Source organism: Ambystoma mexicanum, chromosome 6p (assembly GCF_040938575.1).
Source record: "Ambystoma mexicanum isolate Mex_15411 chromosome 6p, UKY_AmexF1_1, whole genome shotgun sequence".
Lineage (NCBI taxonomy): Eukaryota > Metazoa > Chordata > Amphibia > Caudata > Ambystomatidae > Ambystoma > Ambystoma mexicanum.
Genome location: NC_090935.1, coordinates 480,951,449 through 480,969,116, shown reverse-complemented (window position 1 = coordinate 480,969,116; position 17,668 = coordinate 480,951,449). Strand labels below are relative to the sequence as shown.

The 17,668-nt window shown below is 46.6% G+C and overlaps 1 protein-coding gene across 2 annotated transcripts in view; it reads right to left on the bottom strand.

Annotated features, from left to right (window-relative positions):
- MTREX (Mtr4 exosome RNA helicase) overlaps positions 1–17,668 on the bottom strand; it is a 1,095,475-nt gene that overhangs the window by 877,682 nt on the left and 200,125 nt on the right. For both annotated transcript variants that reach the window (XM_069627280.1, XM_069627281.1), the window contains exon 8: positions 3,456–3,580. In XM_069627280.1, the coding sequence (XP_069483381.1) occupies positions 3,456–3,580 (125 nt within the window). The remainder of the gene's footprint in view (positions 1–3,455; positions 3,581–17,668) is intronic.

Genomic DNA, 17,668 nt, shown 5'->3' with positions numbered 1-17,668 from the left:
ACTCTCCACATTTCCTGTAACTTAAGAATAAACCTAACTGGGTCCTCATCATCACCCATTGTGTACTGCATTAAAGAATGTCAGTGGTATCTGGGTACATGCTTGGTACAGCATCCCATACCCTTGCCCATAGCTCATTAAAGGCTGCTCCATTAGGTTCATTATCTGCAAGACTTATTCCAGAGTACCCCGCCCTTGCCCATATGTCCCCAGCCGATACCAAACTATGGTGACAAGTAGACTTATTATCTCCTAGTGCTAAGGCTACCCCCTGCTATTTGCATTTCAAATTCATAGATCGATTTACTAGTTCTGGCTATAAGCTGGGGGGGAATGAGATCTTTAATCAAATTATTATTTTTGTCCATTTGAGGCCATGGCAACTGTTACCCTATTCCTTTATGTATAAGAGCCATCTGCGTATCCATTTTGTCTTCTACCCCTTTTTTCTTCTGATCTTGTACTACCACCATTAAATCTGGTCTATTACTTGGTCTGTCCCTCCTCACTGCCTCTTGTGGCAGGGACAGGTTTCTCACCACCTCCTCTTTGATCTTCTTGCCCTGCTTCTTCATTATTTCTACCACCTTGATCTTCCCCCTCCATTATCCCTTGGCTGTTCTACTTCTTGACCCAGGACCATCCATACCCCCTGCACATCATCTTTTTCAACACAAACATTTCTTATTGCCCCAGCGTTAAACCTAAACAAAAAATGTCCTGACTTTGAATCCCCTATTTTCTGAACCGGTACCCTTATTTCTGGTGATACTTCAGGTTCTTGTAACCTGACTAACCTTTCCCATAATGCTCTTACCTTGTTGTCTAGGTCTACTTGTGGACCCTCTGGGTACACCAATGCTACAGGCATATCAGCGCTTGCGGATGGCCTATGTGGCGGTGCAAATGCTCTTGAGTAGTCGGCCCCCCCCCCTCTAGTTGCTAATCCTGCTGACACCCTCTCTACCATTGGAGGCTTATAGACTGGGTTTGTATACCCTACTGCAGGTTTAGGCGTTACGGGGTATATCCCCTTACATTGGCTATCTGTTTCACCTTCCTGATCTTCCAGATCCTTGAATAATTCCCAGAGATCTAAAATCTTTTTTGAACCTATTTCCTTTATATTTTGCTGCAACAAAGACGGAAAAAATGTTTCTAGCATGTTTCTGTTATGGGAGTCCTGCTCTGGCCAGGAGCAGGACACACCCACCCTTCCTTGGTTTATTCTGTCACAATACAGTGGCAGATCCCTATGCATGTGTTTTACTGGAGTTTCTTCCTCCATAATGTTGTCCGCGTCCCCAATGCTTCACTTAAACCCTACTACTATGTGTGCAGCTATTTTTATTTTTTACACAAAAATACACACCAACCCACTTTTTTCCCCCACCCCCTTATACTTTTCTCCACTTTGATTTCACACACGACTCATCCACGTTCCTTCTTTTACCACAAAAGTCAGCAAAAGAAAATATAAAAAATAATGGACTAAAATCCAGGCCCATTCCTTATACCGAGCCGCTACTGTTTTTCCTTAGATCATTTGGAATACCACTTATTGCTTTTATCGTCAAAAGAAAAATGCGTGGTACTAACTTCGCAACCTGTTATGGCGGAGGATCCCTTACCTCCCAGTCCTTATAAGCTGGGGCTCCGAGTCCTTATAAACTCGGGCTCCCTTTAATCTCAGTCTTTCATATCCTGAGGTTCTCTTTTCCATTATAAAAAGTAGAAAAACAAATGTGACAATTTCAATACATAACCCACCTCCGATCCAATCTACTCCTTAACACATCACCTGAACCCCTCTTCCATAAGACATCACCTGAACCCCTCTTCCATAAGACATCACCTGAAACCCTCTTCCATAAGACATCACCAAAAGTCCCATTTCATCTATTCCATTGACCTGGTAAATCACCACATCACCATACTATCATTCACATGACCATATCATTCATACATACATACATACATGTTCCCATGTTGTTATCACTTGCAAGAGTAAACTCACACGGGCATTGCTCAGAGTTTCCTCCGTTACGAAGCTGGCCTGTCTTTATGGAGCCACGTCCTGCTTCAGTGAGCAGAGGGTTTCTTTTAAAATGGCCCCTACCAAAGTCGCTCAATATACATGGGGTTTTTGATTAAGGGGACTGATCACTATAGATGGGCGTGGCTCTTTTCCTGGCGACTAGGTCTGGGCTTCGCAAAGCGCAGGGGAAGACAGATCACGTCAGGGTCACCACTGAAAGGTAGGCTATACCTGCAGAGGTACCCCTTAAATATATTGGGGTACCCCCTAATCACGCTCACACCAGAATAGTTCACCCCTCTAAGCATTAATGCTAAGAGTCTATCTTGCAAGGATAACCAATGTAATCCTTGTCTGGACGTCTCCTCCAGATTGATACCAAGCAGGCACCTTATATACTCTTCAACTTGCTTTACGGATACTTGCATAGCTCATCCAAAACTGTTCTCCCTTGCCTTACAAGGGACGCTGCAGTCTTCCTTCTTGCCCAGCCTACTTAGCATACTGCAGTCTAGGCAGGAATACATTTTAGCTCCCGTTTGTCATCATTTGCTATATTATAAACATTTATATATAAACACACCTTCCTGCCATACTCTCAACACTTCACTCAATATTCCTATATTTAATCTGGTCCTGTAATTCGGCTTAAAACCCCTTTTTCCCATACTGTTACATTGTGTATACGAACCCCAACCTGCCTGGGTGTTTTGATGGACAGGGAACACCTGTCGAGTTACCTCGTGCTCTCTGCCAGCCTTGGCGAACACCACAGCAGTGCCTGTAGTCTAGTTTTAACAGGGGCTGCATTCCTTTTGGCACAAAGGATTCTGCTCTTTACAAGGCTCTGGCAAAACTAAATACGGCGTATCATTTTTACAAATTCATTCAGTTATTGGCACTTTATATTTAAATCCCATCTTCATTTATTGCCTGGCCATGCCGGTGTGGGATTATTTTTGCATGAAAAAAAAAAGCTGTGCGTTAGTGCTTTGAGAAGTATTGCTAGTTGTAAAGCGCTTCGGGGGGGGGGGGGTATTTGCAGGAAGGCGCTAGCGCCCCCCCCCCCCAACATAGGTAACATCCCGAAATTCACCTCCACAGTTGATTCTGGAAATCCATCTTAATAGAGTTAAAGCAGGACTTGCACTTGATTAAACAAGGTGACCTTCCGTGCCTTCTAATAAACTATCAGGAAACGTCTTTGGGTCATACTAGGTTCATAGAAAGGCCAAACCTTTTTTGGACCCTAGATGCCTCAAAAGTCTAAACAAAAAAAAAATGCAGCAACATTTAATGCAGGCAGATACTATCCAATTCATCAAAAAACACCTGCAGGTAAATTCATTGAATGCGTGATACACAACCATCTCATGCAGCACCCTCACTGGCCAGCTTATTTAGAACTGCTGGTTACCTGTTTATGAAGATGGCAAATCCATTCAGCAAACTGTCTGGCGTTTGGGATGGTCGCGGAAAGAAATACATAGTGCACGTTATCAGGAAGCAAGATAATGGTTTCTTCCCAAACAACACCACGCTCTGAGAAGTAATACAGGAAAACAAATTATACAAACATAAAAACACCCTTTCTATTGCTCAGAAATTGAAGGAACAGGATTTGTGAGTTGCATAAAATATTGACAGCACTTATTCATAGCAAATCAATGTAAATTGTATGCAATAAAAGGAATAGTTCATTTTTTTTAAAAAAAAGCCTAATTTCCTATACATCACAATAGAGGTTGGATTACTTTTAGGTTATCAACTGAAGAAAAAAAAACACAAAGTCTAGAATTAAGTGGTCAGAAAACTTTAAAAACACAATTAAGTCAAAACACAATGTTGTTTGTATCCTTTCTTGATCTGCAAACTAGGGATCCAACCGACAGATGACAGCTGGTAAGAATACTGCTTTGCCAAGCGGTGTATGGGAAAAATGTATGGTTCATGCTTATATTACCTACCATTTAATACATGCAATCATTGTTAGGAGAGTTTTCCCAAAATCCACTTGGCGGTAAGCCTCTAAAATATCCCTTGGTATAACTGTCCGCAATCCCAAGTCTGTACTTCACTCAAAGGATTGGTAATTGGCATAGTAGCAAGGATTATCTAATGAGGAGGATGTGAGCTGTAGGCAAGTACACTGAACCCTATACAACGTCCCAATTTTCTCACTCATGTATGGTGACACAGCCCATTAATTGCAGTGTCACAGAAGTCCTTTCGATTTTTCTTAACCTTTTAAGTGCCATGGGTATTTCTCTCTCCCCCCATCCCTGCCCCACCCCCCCCCCCAGTGCCAGGGCCTTTTTTTGGCGATTTCTAGGTTGCTGTAGGGGGGGGGGTGAGAAAATAAGCAAAAAGGGCGAAAATGTGGGTTTTTTTTTAAAAAAATGCCAATAAAATGATGTACCAAGAAGCCTGTGGTTTTTTCCTTATAAGAGCTTGGAATAAATGGTTTGCCGAGTTCCCCAATTTCCTGGCTTTCAAGAACAGGTTGAGTGGAAAAGAAAAAAAAAATATTTTTATGTGGTTATTAACTTTTGTGAGAGGTAGGCGATTTTGGCCATTTTTGACAAATGGACATGCATGGACGGAACGGAAGAAAAGGGTAGGAAAGCCGAATTGGAGGACAGATAGGCATATATTTCTGAAAAGTAGACAAAATTCCAAGTTTAGGAATGGGCGATTTGCATAGGTCAGGCAACAGCTAGGTAGGGGAAAATGCCATAGATTGAGGGACAAGCGGGAAAATGACCGGAAAAAAAGGTATATGTGTTGGACATGGTTGGCTTGGTACAGCAATGGCTTCTATGAATTTTGAGAAAAGCAATGCTCCGCTACATTCCCGACTCTTGCAGTTAGGAAAGCACACATTTTTTGTAGTGTTTTACAAAACAAGCAATACCACAAGCCAAACACTGAGCCATGGTACACGGGGGTTTTATGCTCACGGCCTGAACAGACGCACTTAGCATGTGTAAATCGGGAAAACCAATGTGGTGAGGAACGGCAAGCATAAATCTTTTTGAAAGAGCACAGGCAGACCTTTTCAAGGGTAGGTGACAAAAGTGTGTGGTGCCTAAAGCAGCGACTAAATGTAGGTCACAGTTGGGAAATGAAAGGGTTATGTGACAAAGGGCACCAGCAAATGGGTCAAAACGTTATGAAAACGACACAAACACAACACATGTTATACCTTCCTGCGTTCCCACAGGTGTCCCGATGAACACGGTACCTCACATGTGTGGGTACACCTACCTGGGCGCCAAGGGGAAAGCCCAAAACACAGGCAACCCCCAAGTCTGTTTCAACACCTGAATTTGACACTTTCTCCAGACAAACACAACATACAGATATGGGCCTTGGGTGTCCAAGCTACCAAGAAAAACAGGGAACCCCATGCATTTCCGAAAAGAGGACACCAGTGGGAATCCGCAGAGGTACGATTTGTGCAAATCGGCCCAGAATTTATTACCCAGAAGCCCTGGTAAAGTCCAAAATGTGCCGAAAAGACCCACATTTTTCACTTTGTCGGGGGTTCTGGGTAAAACATTCCGCTTCATGCAAGTTGGCCCTTTGGATTCCTACCGGTGCCCTCTCTTCTGGAAACCCCATGTGTTTCTGTTTTCCTTGGTGGCTTCGACACCCTATGCCCAAATCTGTAGGTTATCTCCCCAAACCTTTTTGTGGTTACCAGTGGGTTAGCGGTTTCCCTTTGCGCTAGATTGGTGAACCCACACGTGAGGTCCCGTTTTCATTGGGACACCTGTGGGAATGCAGGAAGGTATGACATCTGTTGGCGGCGTGTTTCGGTGGTTTAGCAGAGAAATGTCTGGCAATTGTGTGGTTTACCCCAAATCTGGAATTTGCTGGAGATTCTGGGTAGTAGATTCTGGGCCAATTTGCGCAAGGCAGACCTCTGGATTCCTATGGGTGTCCTCTTTTGGGAAATGCATGGGGTTCCCTGTTTTCCTTGCTGGCTTCAACACCCTAGGCCCAAATCTGTAGGTTGCCCACATGAACAAAATGGGCTGCGCCGAAAGGCTTGGGGTTACCCTTTTCCTTTTGCGCAGTAGGTGCACCCACACATGTGAGGTACCGTTTTTGCCAGGACACCTACGGGAACGCGAGAAGGTATGACCTCTGTTGTTGGTGACGTGTTTCGGTGAGTGGACACAGGGAAAGGTCTCTGAAATTGGCTGGAAATGAAGACAATTCTCAGACATTTCGCTCTGGCCACCCACCGAAATACACCGCCAACAACACATGGCCTACCTTCCCGAGTCCCGATGAACAGTACCTTACATGTGTGGGTGCACCTACCGAGGGCGCAAAAGGAAAAAGGTAACCCACTGGTAACCTCAAGCCTTTCGCCACTGACCATTTTGTTCACTGACCACCTCAATCTACTCTCGAATTCAGCCGGAGATCGAGGCTGACCAAGAAGGGCACTCACCTTCTTTCTTCACTGCAGCAGCCGAAAATGGCTGCTGCAGTGATTTTACTTTGTTTCACGCCGACGTGCTTTACGCACGCCGACGTGAAACTGAAGGTAATCCAGCCCCCTGGCAGTCCTTGGCACTTAAGGGGTTAAGGTTTAAATACCTTGTCTTGGGTAAACTACTTTTCCCAAGAGTAGTAAAAGTGAAATTAACGTTACTTAGCCGTTTCTTCTATGTAGGTTACCCTCAACACTTAATGGCTGGTGGCAGTGGTTTACTGTTCCTACCATTGTGTGTTTTTAACTGCCGACTGAATCCTCAGCTGCACCCATGGTGCCCATTTTGTCAACATGGGCCTGGTCTTTTTTTCACCATTTCTTGCTTGGGAGGTCTTTCTTGGGTTTTACTCTCTGCACCAAACCAGGTTTGGTCCCTTTGTTAGTTTTGTCTTTGGCGGGCTCCAGTGCCAAGACCCGCCTCTGGCTCCAGCGTGTCTGGCAGGGCACGAAGCGGGGGAGGTTCCTGAAACTCCCTCTGCTTAGTCCCCTTGGTTACCTGAATGCACCCAAAGGTGATTGGCTGGCTGTCCTTGGAGGGCAGTTACCCTACTGTGTGTGAGACAGCTATGTTGTGAATGGGAGAAACCTGCATAAAAGGCGAGGTCTCAGACAGAAGGCATAGTCGACCACTGGACCACAATCCGAAGAAAGAAGCTGTAAGAGAAGCTTGCTGCACCCTCATGGACCGTTGGTTTTCCCGGTGAAGCCCTGCTACAGTGCTGAAGCTCCAAATTTTGTATCGGCTAGAAAAGCCCAGAAAGGACAACTTCCCTTTGGTTGGTGGGACCAACTGACCCCAAGACTTACTCGACTGGAACCCCTCTTACTGCTGGCTGTACTTCTTTGCTGCTGCTGGAACAGAGTGCCAGGGGGACAGAAACACCAGGAACGAGTGCATCGTCTTTAAGCCGGACCCAAACTCCAGGAAGATCCCAAGGACCCTTTTGAAGCAGGACGACACAAGCCTGAGCAACCACAGTGATGTGCGCTCCCCATCGCTCCAGGGAGCAGCCTGCCATCTCCTGATGCGCTGGGGCCTGGAAATCCATGCCCGCCGCGAGGTGCGCGTGGGTGCCCCACCACCGGATCACTTGACGGAACGTCTTGAGGGAGATCTTGTCTTCGAAGCTGCCCGCTGCTTGCATCCAACGGGCATCGAGTAACTCCTGCAGTGGCCGCATCCGCAACCTGCATAAACACACAAGGTAGATGCACAACGACATCATGGCAAGTAGGGACTTGATGGACTTCACCCTTGCCACTTCCATTGTCAACAGTCATACCTTGCCCAAGATGGCCTTCGTCCTTTCCTCTGACGGTGAAGCCAACCACTGTGTCGAGTCTGGCCCCCAGGAACAGGGTGTCTTGCGACGGTAGCAAGTGGGATTTCGCGGAGTTGACCGAGAATCCCAGATCCATGAGCAGATGGACGCTCTTTGCTGTGTGATCGACGGTGAGTTCTTTTGCCCTGGGTCGGAAGAGCCAATCGTCCAGGTAGGGGTATATGTGGATCCCCTGCAGGCGCAGCCATCGTCATTGGTGCCAGGCACTTGGTGAAGACCCTCAGCGCCAACTTCAACCCGAAGGGCAGAGCCTTGAACTGGTATGGTCGCCCTTGGACCACGAACCGTAGGAACTTTCGATGTCCTTTGTGTATGGGGATGTGGAAGTAGGCATCCTCCAAGCCCAGCGACGACAGGAAGTCGCCCTCCTCCAGCTGTCCCAGCACGTGCTGAAGGGTGACCTTTCCGAAACCTCTGGGACTTGATGTATTTGTTGAGGCGGCGAAGGTCTAGGATGGGCCGCCAGTCTTCTTTCAGACGAGGAAGTACTGCGAGTATACTCGAGCCCCGGAGCCTCTTCGGGACGAGTTCCATCGCACCCTTTTTTGGCATCGCTCATACCTCTAGAAGCAGCCGTGGCACGTGGTTTTCCTTCCTGGCCACGGGTGGTAGATGGGGAAGAGGGTGGTAGATGGGGAAGATTTCTTTGAAACTCCAGTGTGGGCCCGTGGGCCAGGGCATCTAGCACCCAACGGTCGGTGGAGATGGACTCCCACACGCTGTCGAAATTCGCCAGCCGGCCTCCCACCAAGGTGCTCGGGTGGGGGCCCGACGTCACGGCCGGTTCAGTCCTGCTTCGCCAAGGCCTTGCCACCTTGGCGACGGTATCCTCCGGCCTTGTTGCGGCCTCTGTAGGCTTTCTGCGACGAGGAGCGGGACGCCTGGCGGTATGACGCGGAACCGCTGCCGAATCCTTTGGAGGTGCCTTAAGACTTGCCTACGGAGGTCCGAAAGGATGGCCACCGTTGGAGAGAACCCAAGGCCCGGGCCGTCTTGGGGTCTGCCTCGATTGCTTGCAGTGACTCGCCCACTGCCTTGCAGAACAGGTTGTTTCCGTCGAAGGGCATGTCCAGTAGCCTGGTCTGTAATGTCCTGACCGAAGTCGGTGGCCTTGAGCCAACCGCACCAGGGAAGGCAAAACGCTGTTGCCCATCTGGCGAAAGCCGGTGTCGGCGATGTCTGTGACCAATGTGATGGCGTGGTCCGAAGCCACCTCGCCTTCCTGTAGGATTTCAAGGGCTTCCGCCCTCTTGTCTGTCAGAAAATGCAGCAGGGGAGCGATCTTGAACCACAGCTCCCTATCGTAGCGTGCCACGATCGTGAGGGCGTTGGCCGCTTTGATGGTTGTCGCCGCCGACATGCCTTGTCCCATGGCATCCGGCTTCTTCCCCTCGCCGTCCGGTGGGGAAGTGGAAGTTGATGCCGCCACGGAGACCACAGAATCCGGGGACGGCTGTGCTCTGAGGCACATAGGGGTGGAGCCTGGGACCCGGTACTACTTCTCGTACCAGTCCCTCTTCGCAGGAGCCATGGACGGGTTCTTCAGCAGCGACAGTCCTTCGTCCCAGATGTCGTCCAGTAACGGGACTGAGAGGATGGTCTTCCTCTTGGCCTCCCGTTGTTGGTACAGGAAACCCTCCTTCTGCTCTTCGGGGCAAAGCTGGAAAAACTCCAATGCCCTGTCGATCATGGCGTGAAAGGAGCCAATTTCGTCGGCGGGGTGGGGGAAGGTTGTAGTGGCCCTGGAGACCCGTCCCGTTGTCACCACTTCCACATGCGACTTATCGTGAAGGCAATAGAGGCACCGGGAGTGCTCATCCTCCTTGAAGACATTCTGTAATCCACATCCTGGGCAGATCCTAAACAGCTTGGATCCAACAGGTGTCGTGTCTCCTTTGTCCTGGGCCATGTCCACGCGGGGTAGGCCTCAAAAATCTTCTGGAATCCTCCAAGAAGAGAAACTTGACGAAAATTCGCCCTCTAGGGGCGTAGAAAAATTCTGAAACGGGTCCCCGTTGATCGGAAGAAGGATCAGTGGAGCTTGAGGCTCGAATTGACCGACAAATAAGAGTAAACTCTTCTTAGGAAAAACGCAAAACGCAGTAAAAGCTCGAGAGCTATAGCACAAGGACGCCCAACACTTGAACGTGCGGCAAAAATCTGAAGATGGCTGCCAGAGGAGGGGCTTAGGTAGAGGGCAGTCATTGGCTGGGGCAGTATGACCCGGAGGCCAGTGATTGGTTATTAGTAGAAAGACAGTTTAGAAACGAAACTGAAACTGATTTTTCATTTACAGAGGATTCTCAGCCTGACATCGGGGAATATTCATGAGCATGTGAATCCATGCCAGACCCCATGCTGGATAATTGAAGTAAATTCTATTGCATACGTTTGAACGCCAGTAATAGAGACCTCTTGCTAGTGAGAATTCTCATTTCAATGACAATTCACTACAACCTTAAAGACCCCCTGCTCCTTTGCTGGACTTTAGGACTTTTTCATTTTAACCCTGGAGTTAGAGACCTTTTTCTCACTCTCGTGTTTTTACCCGATTTGGATTATGTGTTTCCACTGTTTTTGGAGTCTGACAAACTCCATAGGCATTATCTTTACATTGTGACATACAGTAGTCGCTTAGATCTCCCAAAGGTTTAAATACCTTCTCTTGGTGAAGCTACTGTTTCCAAGAGCAATGAAGTGACCTTGACTTTACTTGCATTGTGCAACTTTATACACCCAGCACACACTATTTTACAATAGGGTGCTGGAGGGGTTACTTAGTATCCCCTTGGTCTATTTTCTCATGTAAAATCTTTATGTTACAAAAAGTATAAGATTTTACAGCCTTAAGCAGCAACTGGCGAGTCCCTTAACTTTCTTTAGGTTAATGTGTTTTTTAGTACTTCGGCAGCAGTCTTGGATCCACTTTGTCCTGAGGCTGTCCAGAACTCTAATTTGAATATTATAATGCACAAATGGATCCTTCTTTGTTGCGCCAAACAAAAATGGCTCAATAATGATATGGTACAATTGTATTTCTTATTCAAAATACATTTTATTTAGGTCATCATTCTCATGTCTGCAAATATCTTGTTTTCCAATTTGATTGAATTGTGTTCATTCAAATTATGCCTCGTTTTCTAATTTAATTGAATTACATTCATCCAATATATACCTGGTTTTCCAAGTTAACACACTTTGGGCGTCAGGTTGTTTGTGACTTGGGTAACATTTTTTCCTGCCTGGTTCTTACTATTACTTCATAGAAGAATTAGCTACAACTTCAATTTTGGTGCATATCAGGTATCCGTTATGGCATTCATCATTTGACCCTTGATATTTTTTTACATCTAATTAGTGCAAGTAACCTATAAGAGAAGTGGTTTAAATCAATGGTTATAGTGGCCAATACTTTAATGAACATGTAATTGTACTCCATATACCTACTGACTTGTCCGTTATTTGAGTTCCTTCCTTGTAATTATAAGCTTGTATACCTTATTTTCAATTTTATGTACCAAGATTTTCAGTTGGGTTCCACTTCCTAAGTTTTGTTTGATTACCTACAATATAAGTAGTGTAGCATTGGTTAATTTCTGCCTCTCTTTCACTTAGGTTTTGCATAATTTGAGCTATAAATTAGAACAATTATGGGTGCCAGTTATATAATAAATATAAATTCCATATTTTCTTATCTGAAGGCTGGCTTTAAAGCGCTAGTTTTGGTCCCATTTGTTTGAACTCTCGATAAGATTGCCACGGGACAACTAAAATGGCTGGGATTTCTAATTTCATGATGATGCGATCGCGCCATCAAGTTCCCAGCCATTTTGAGTTGGGATAGGTCTGTTTTACTTCGAACTTATCAATGAAGTCATTGTCACAGTAAAACAATGTTTTGACGAAACCGGTTCAATTAAGTGGTTACCTCAAAGCATTATTTAAAAAAAAAAAAGATAGTTTGATTATTTTTTCCTATTTGAATGGTTGCCATATTCTTTTCATCTAGTTTAGATATATGAACACTAGTTTGATTAAAAACAGTTTTTGCAATATTTTGCTCATCGTCTACCCTTAAAAATAAAATTGGCACACTTCTGGTTACTTGCCGGATTGTTTTTAGAATTGTGCTAGTTAAGTTGTCCAGGATCTTGAAGGCCTTATACATAGATTATCATTCATTATATTCACGCGATGTAGTTTCTAAAGAATCATGTACTGCCTACGTATCTGTAGAGTTGTTACGCTCTTTATTTCAAAATATTTTGTGAATTATTCTTCGCTATCTTCTATATAGGTTAAGAAGCTACTGGTTTAAAGTTCCACATTTTCAACTGCTTATTGCTCATTACAGTTTAAGGTTGCGTTAAAGAAACAGTTGTTCATAATTAGCATGCTCAATGTTATGATACACCTTATTCTTACAAAGTTTCATACCCTTTTTAAACATACGTATGGACTTTTATACAAATAATTGATTATGACAGTAATTGTTGTTTGATACCAAAATGTTCATGAAGTAGTTGTCATTCATATGTTAAAACTGCTCCATCATGTCACATTGTTCAAAGAAAATGTGACAGGTCTGTCTGCTTTAAGACTTGTGTGGCATGTATCCATAAAACATATCCAGTAGGCTTCTCTTTGCCTCAGCAGTTTTTCCACTTGCCTCATCTTGGTGGCATTTCAACTTTTTAATTTAACAAAAAACATACATCACTCATTTGTTCAGGCTTATGATGTTCTAGAAAATGGAATGCCAAAGGCGATTTGAGATCCTGATTTTTAATTGTCCTTATATCTTCCCCAATTCGAAATTCTTATAGTGTTCCCTATGTATTTCTTTCCACAAACGCATTGACTTCCATACACCACATTTTTGCTATTGCAATTGATCAGTTACAGAATATGTCTGTGTCCATTTGCTATTTCAATGTTTGTTTTTGCATTGACCGAATAATTGCATTGCTGACAGTTACAACATTTGTAGTTCCCATATGTAGGTTGTTTAAGCCATTGCGTAGGTTTAGAGGAAATAATTTTTTGATTATACATAAAGTGTGAAGGACTAATCTTTTCTTGAAGGTTTTTCGATTTGCAGAATGTGATACTTGGTCCATTGTCCATCCAGAAAGGGGGTTAAATCTTCATCCATTTTTAATAGGTTACAAATTTTGGCTAATATCTTTTTAGTCCTTTGGTTATCTGTACTATAAGTGGTGATGAATCTCATGGTTTTGTATTCCTTAGAGCTATCCATTTTTGGCTTGTTTTGCAACAAATCTTCTCTTGTTCTTAATTTTGTTTTTGTACACATTTTCCTAAGATGAGATCGACTATCAATTTTCTCTGAATTTGATAGTAGTTTGTGAGGGTTTTTCAAATCCACTTTCCAATGTGCAGTTTCTTCACTCTGAAAAGTTCCCCCATGTGGTATGTTTTGAATTCCATGCCGTGGATGATTGCTGCGGCATGTAAGGTGCTGTTAAATGCAGTGGGTTTGATGAATAATGTCGTGTGGATGTACAGATGTAGGTCCATAAGAACAAGTTACTTACCAACTGGCAACTTTCTTTCGACTGGATGTTCCTCCAACGTATTCCACATTTTTGACATGTAATGTCTACAGCTGTGCTGCTTCGGAACTTTTTCTGCAGAGGGCATCCGGTGTTGATGGCGTCGGGTTGATGTTCCTGGAAGGCCTCCGTCGAGGGCGATGTCACTGGATGTGATAAATAGGACGCACGGCACCCGTAGCCTCAGTTTATGTTTTTTCCTCCATAACGTGTGACTTGCTCGTACATAATGCCAGCTTCACCCCACATAACATTGAGGGAACACAAGCTGCAATAGCATAGGAAATTCAGAGGGGCAGGCCGATATGGAATACGTTGGAAGAACACCCAGTCGAAAGAACGTTACCAGTTGGTAACTAACTTGTTCTTCGAATGGACGGTGTCCTCCAACGTATTCTACATCTTTTAAAGACTCCCAAAGCAGTACAAGAACATGGAGGGAGAAGATTTTATAATACCCAATAAGATGGCAGAATAAAGGACCGTTTTTCCAGCAACCATATCTTGACCATGGAGCACATCCAGGGAGTAATGTTTGAGAAAGGTGTGGATGGAAGCGCATGTAGATGCTTCACAAATTTTCCTAATAGGAACTTCCCGCAACAGGGCAGTCGAAGCAGACACTCCCCTACTGGAGTGATCCTGTAAACCCTCAGGAGGGTCCTTGCCCGCCAATCTGTACCATTCATTAATGGTGAGGACAATCCACCTGGACAAGGTCTGTTTGGTAACAGCCAGGCCCTATCAGTGTCCACCGTACCCCACAAAGAGTTGTTTGTCCACTCTGACCCCAGAAATCCTAGAAACATAAAAGCTCAGAGCTCTCCTAGGGTCCAACCTATGTAGTCGCTCCTCTTCTTTACCAGGATGAGGATCGATAGCCGGAAGAACTACTTTTCTGGCTTAAATGAAAGGCAGATACTACCTTAGGTAGAAAGGATGGGCGCACCCGCAGTACAACCCTACCCTTGTGGAAGACAGTAAATGGTGGCTTAGATGAAAGTACCTGCAATTCACTCTCTGCGAGCGGAAGTAACCGCAACCAAGAAAACCATCCTGAAAGACAACGGTCTCAAAGAACAAGAGCGCAAAGGTTCAAACGGAGCACCCATCAGGAATGTCAAGACCAAATTCAAATCCCAGACCGGCACCTGAAACTAGGATGGTGGGAACACATTAGTGAGCCCTTTAAGAAATTGGGAAATCAAAGGAATCTTAAAATAATAACATTCTTCAGACGAGCGCTTGAAGATAGACCGCGCTGTGAGGTAACCTTTAATGGTACCCACTTGAAAACCCTTGTGGGCCAAAGAAAGCAAGAACTAACGAACCATGGGAATGGAACACTGAAAAGGATTGACATTGTGTCCTCTGCACCCGACGCAAAACCTACGGCAATGGTACAGGGATTTGGTTGCCGACCGCCTGGCCAAAAGCAACACCTCCATCACATCATCCGGGAGGTCCCAATCCTTATATCTGAACCTTTCAGAAACCGAGCGTGAAGGTTGAGGGTTTTGACCTCTGGATGGAGAACCAGGCCCCCACCCACCCCCACTCCTCTCGCGTAAGAGAAGATCCTCTCGGTAGGGAAGACAGCGTGGAGGACTGATGGACATTTCTAGAAGGTCCAAGTACCACGCTCTCCTGGCCCAATCAGGAGCAATGAGGATCATGTGGAATCCAAACCTCCGCAAACTCTGTATCACATGAGGAATGATGGGGACTGGAGGAAACTCGTACAGAAGTGGGAATGACCAATCCACAACTAATGCGTCACCTATGGCCCATCTCGGAAGGAATTTCCTTGTGCACAATCTCTTGCACTTCCGGTTGGCACTTGTCATGAACAGATCACTTGACGGGTTCCCCAAAGCGTGAAGATCTCCAGAAGGACTTCCTGAGCCAACTCCCACTCATGAGAGATCGTGCTCTGCCTGCTCAGATTCCGTCGACGCATTCTCCTCTCCGGCCAGATGCAATGCCGAAAGTGAAATTCCTGGCTGAATTGCCCAGAACCAGAGCTGCATTGCTTCTCTGCACAACGGGAGTGACCCTACCCCCCCCTTTTTTGTTGAGTTAATGCATGGCCACGGTTTTGTCCGTCATTATCAGGACACTCTTCCCCAGCAAAGACAGCATAAAAGCCTTCAGGGCCAGCCTGATGGCGGCAGCTCCAACAGGTTAATGTGGAGTTTGGACTCCAACAGAGACCAACAACCGCTAGCAGTCAGATCGGCGGCATGAACACAGAAGATCCTGCGAGACCGAGAGTGGAACCTGAATGGGACTTGCCATTTTGAAAAATGCAGGATGCCATGAGGCCGAACAACCTTAAGAATACGAAAGCCATGTTGAAATTTGTTCACCATCTGTACAATGTGATGAGCCTTCACCTTTGGAGGCGACTCCCACCCCCCCCCCCCCAAAGGACGCGTCCAACACAGCCCTGATGTACTGGAGCTGTTGAGGTGGTGTCGGATGCGACTTCTTGAAATTGAGGGAGAAGCACAGCTTGGGGAGGGAGCGGCAGGTGAGAGATGATTCAGAGCTTGTTCGGGAGAACGTGCTCAGATCAGCCAGTCATCCAGGTAGGGGTAGACGTGAATTCCCCCCCCCCCCTCCTCCCATATTTTTCTTCCCCCTCGGGAATAAGCTCAGCCGCTAGAGAGATGCAATTCCACAGTGAAAATCTTGCCAAGGCATAAGTCGAGTTGGCCGAGTTCAGTGCTGTACACCCCGCAGAAAACAACTTGCATGCCCAACCATCAAAGCGCTGTCCCCATCAGGAGGGATGGTAGGGTACGCCGTCTGTCTTGAGGTGGCCGTAGGCACCTGAACCACCAAACTCTCGGGACTGGGGTGAGTGGATAGGTAGCTGGGGTTGCTACTGGAAGGGGGGTATTTTTTAGTCTACGACTTGTTAACTGCTGGAAAAAAACTCTGGTCTAACAAGCAGCCACCACCCTTTTTTGCAAAGTCAAATGAAAAGGCAACACTGGGTCAGTGGATAGACCTTGATCCAAAACATCAGTCAAGTCATCCTGAACAAATGCATCCGGAGGACTAGACCAACCAAAATACTCAGTAACCCTAGCCATCAGTCTCCTATATGAAGGGGAATCTGACCCCAGGGAGGGATGCATGAGGTGGGGCCCACCCTATCTGCCCCCAGGGAGGGTTGCATGAGGTGGGGCCCTCCATTTGGGGTGGGGGGGTTGAGGACCACCCGCGTTGCAGTACATCATTGGCTGCCAATTTAGGGTGGCCCTCAGCCCCCCCTAAAAAGCACCCTGTGAATTTGTATTGTTCTTTTTGTTTACCCAACTTTGCTTGGTGCAGATGGCCACATTAGTGTGGCAATCTGCCCCCAGGGTGCCCAAACCCTACTGCCCCATCTATTGGGGGTCCTGCCCCACCTTTTGTGGTTGTCCTCTCCCCCTCACCCCAAATGGCTGAGGGGGGAGGGATGGGGGGGGCGGACACCTCATGCTGCCCTCCCTGAGCCTCCTAGGAAGGGCTCCATGATGTGCCCTCTCTCCGTTCGGTGTGGGTGAGGAGAGGGCCGCCACAATGGTGGGACAAGCCCCCCCAGTGGGTGGGGCAGTAAGGTTTTGGGCACCCTGGGGCCAGATTGGCACACCAATGTGCCCCTTTGCACCAGGGCAAGTTTCTTAACAAAGAAAAAATGGAAAATGGTGGAACGCTTTTTAGGGGGGGGGGGCTGTGGGGCACCCCAAAGGGTCTGGGAAGTTTCTAATGGGATGGGGCATTGACCCCCCCCCCCCCCCAACGGCAATGGAGTGGGTGCCATGTCACGCAGCCCTCCCTAGGACCAGATATCTGCTCCTAGGAGCGGACGCCTGAGCCCAGGGAGGAGTGCAGGACAGCCCCGCCCATTATCTGCCCCTGGGGAGGGCTACATGAGATGGGCCGCCCCTCCAATTTGGCCATGTGTGGGTTCCCACGGGTGTCCTCTTTTGGAAAATGCATGGGGTTCCCTGTTTTCCTTGCTGGCTTCGACACCCTAGGCCCAAATCTGTAGGTTGCCCACATGAACACAATGGGCAGTGGCGAAAGGCGTCCCCGGTAGGTGCACCCATACGTGAGGTACCGTTTTCATTGGGACACCTGTTGGAACGCGGGACGGTAGGCCATGTGTTGTTGGGGGCGTGTTTCGATGGGTGCGCAGAGCGAAATG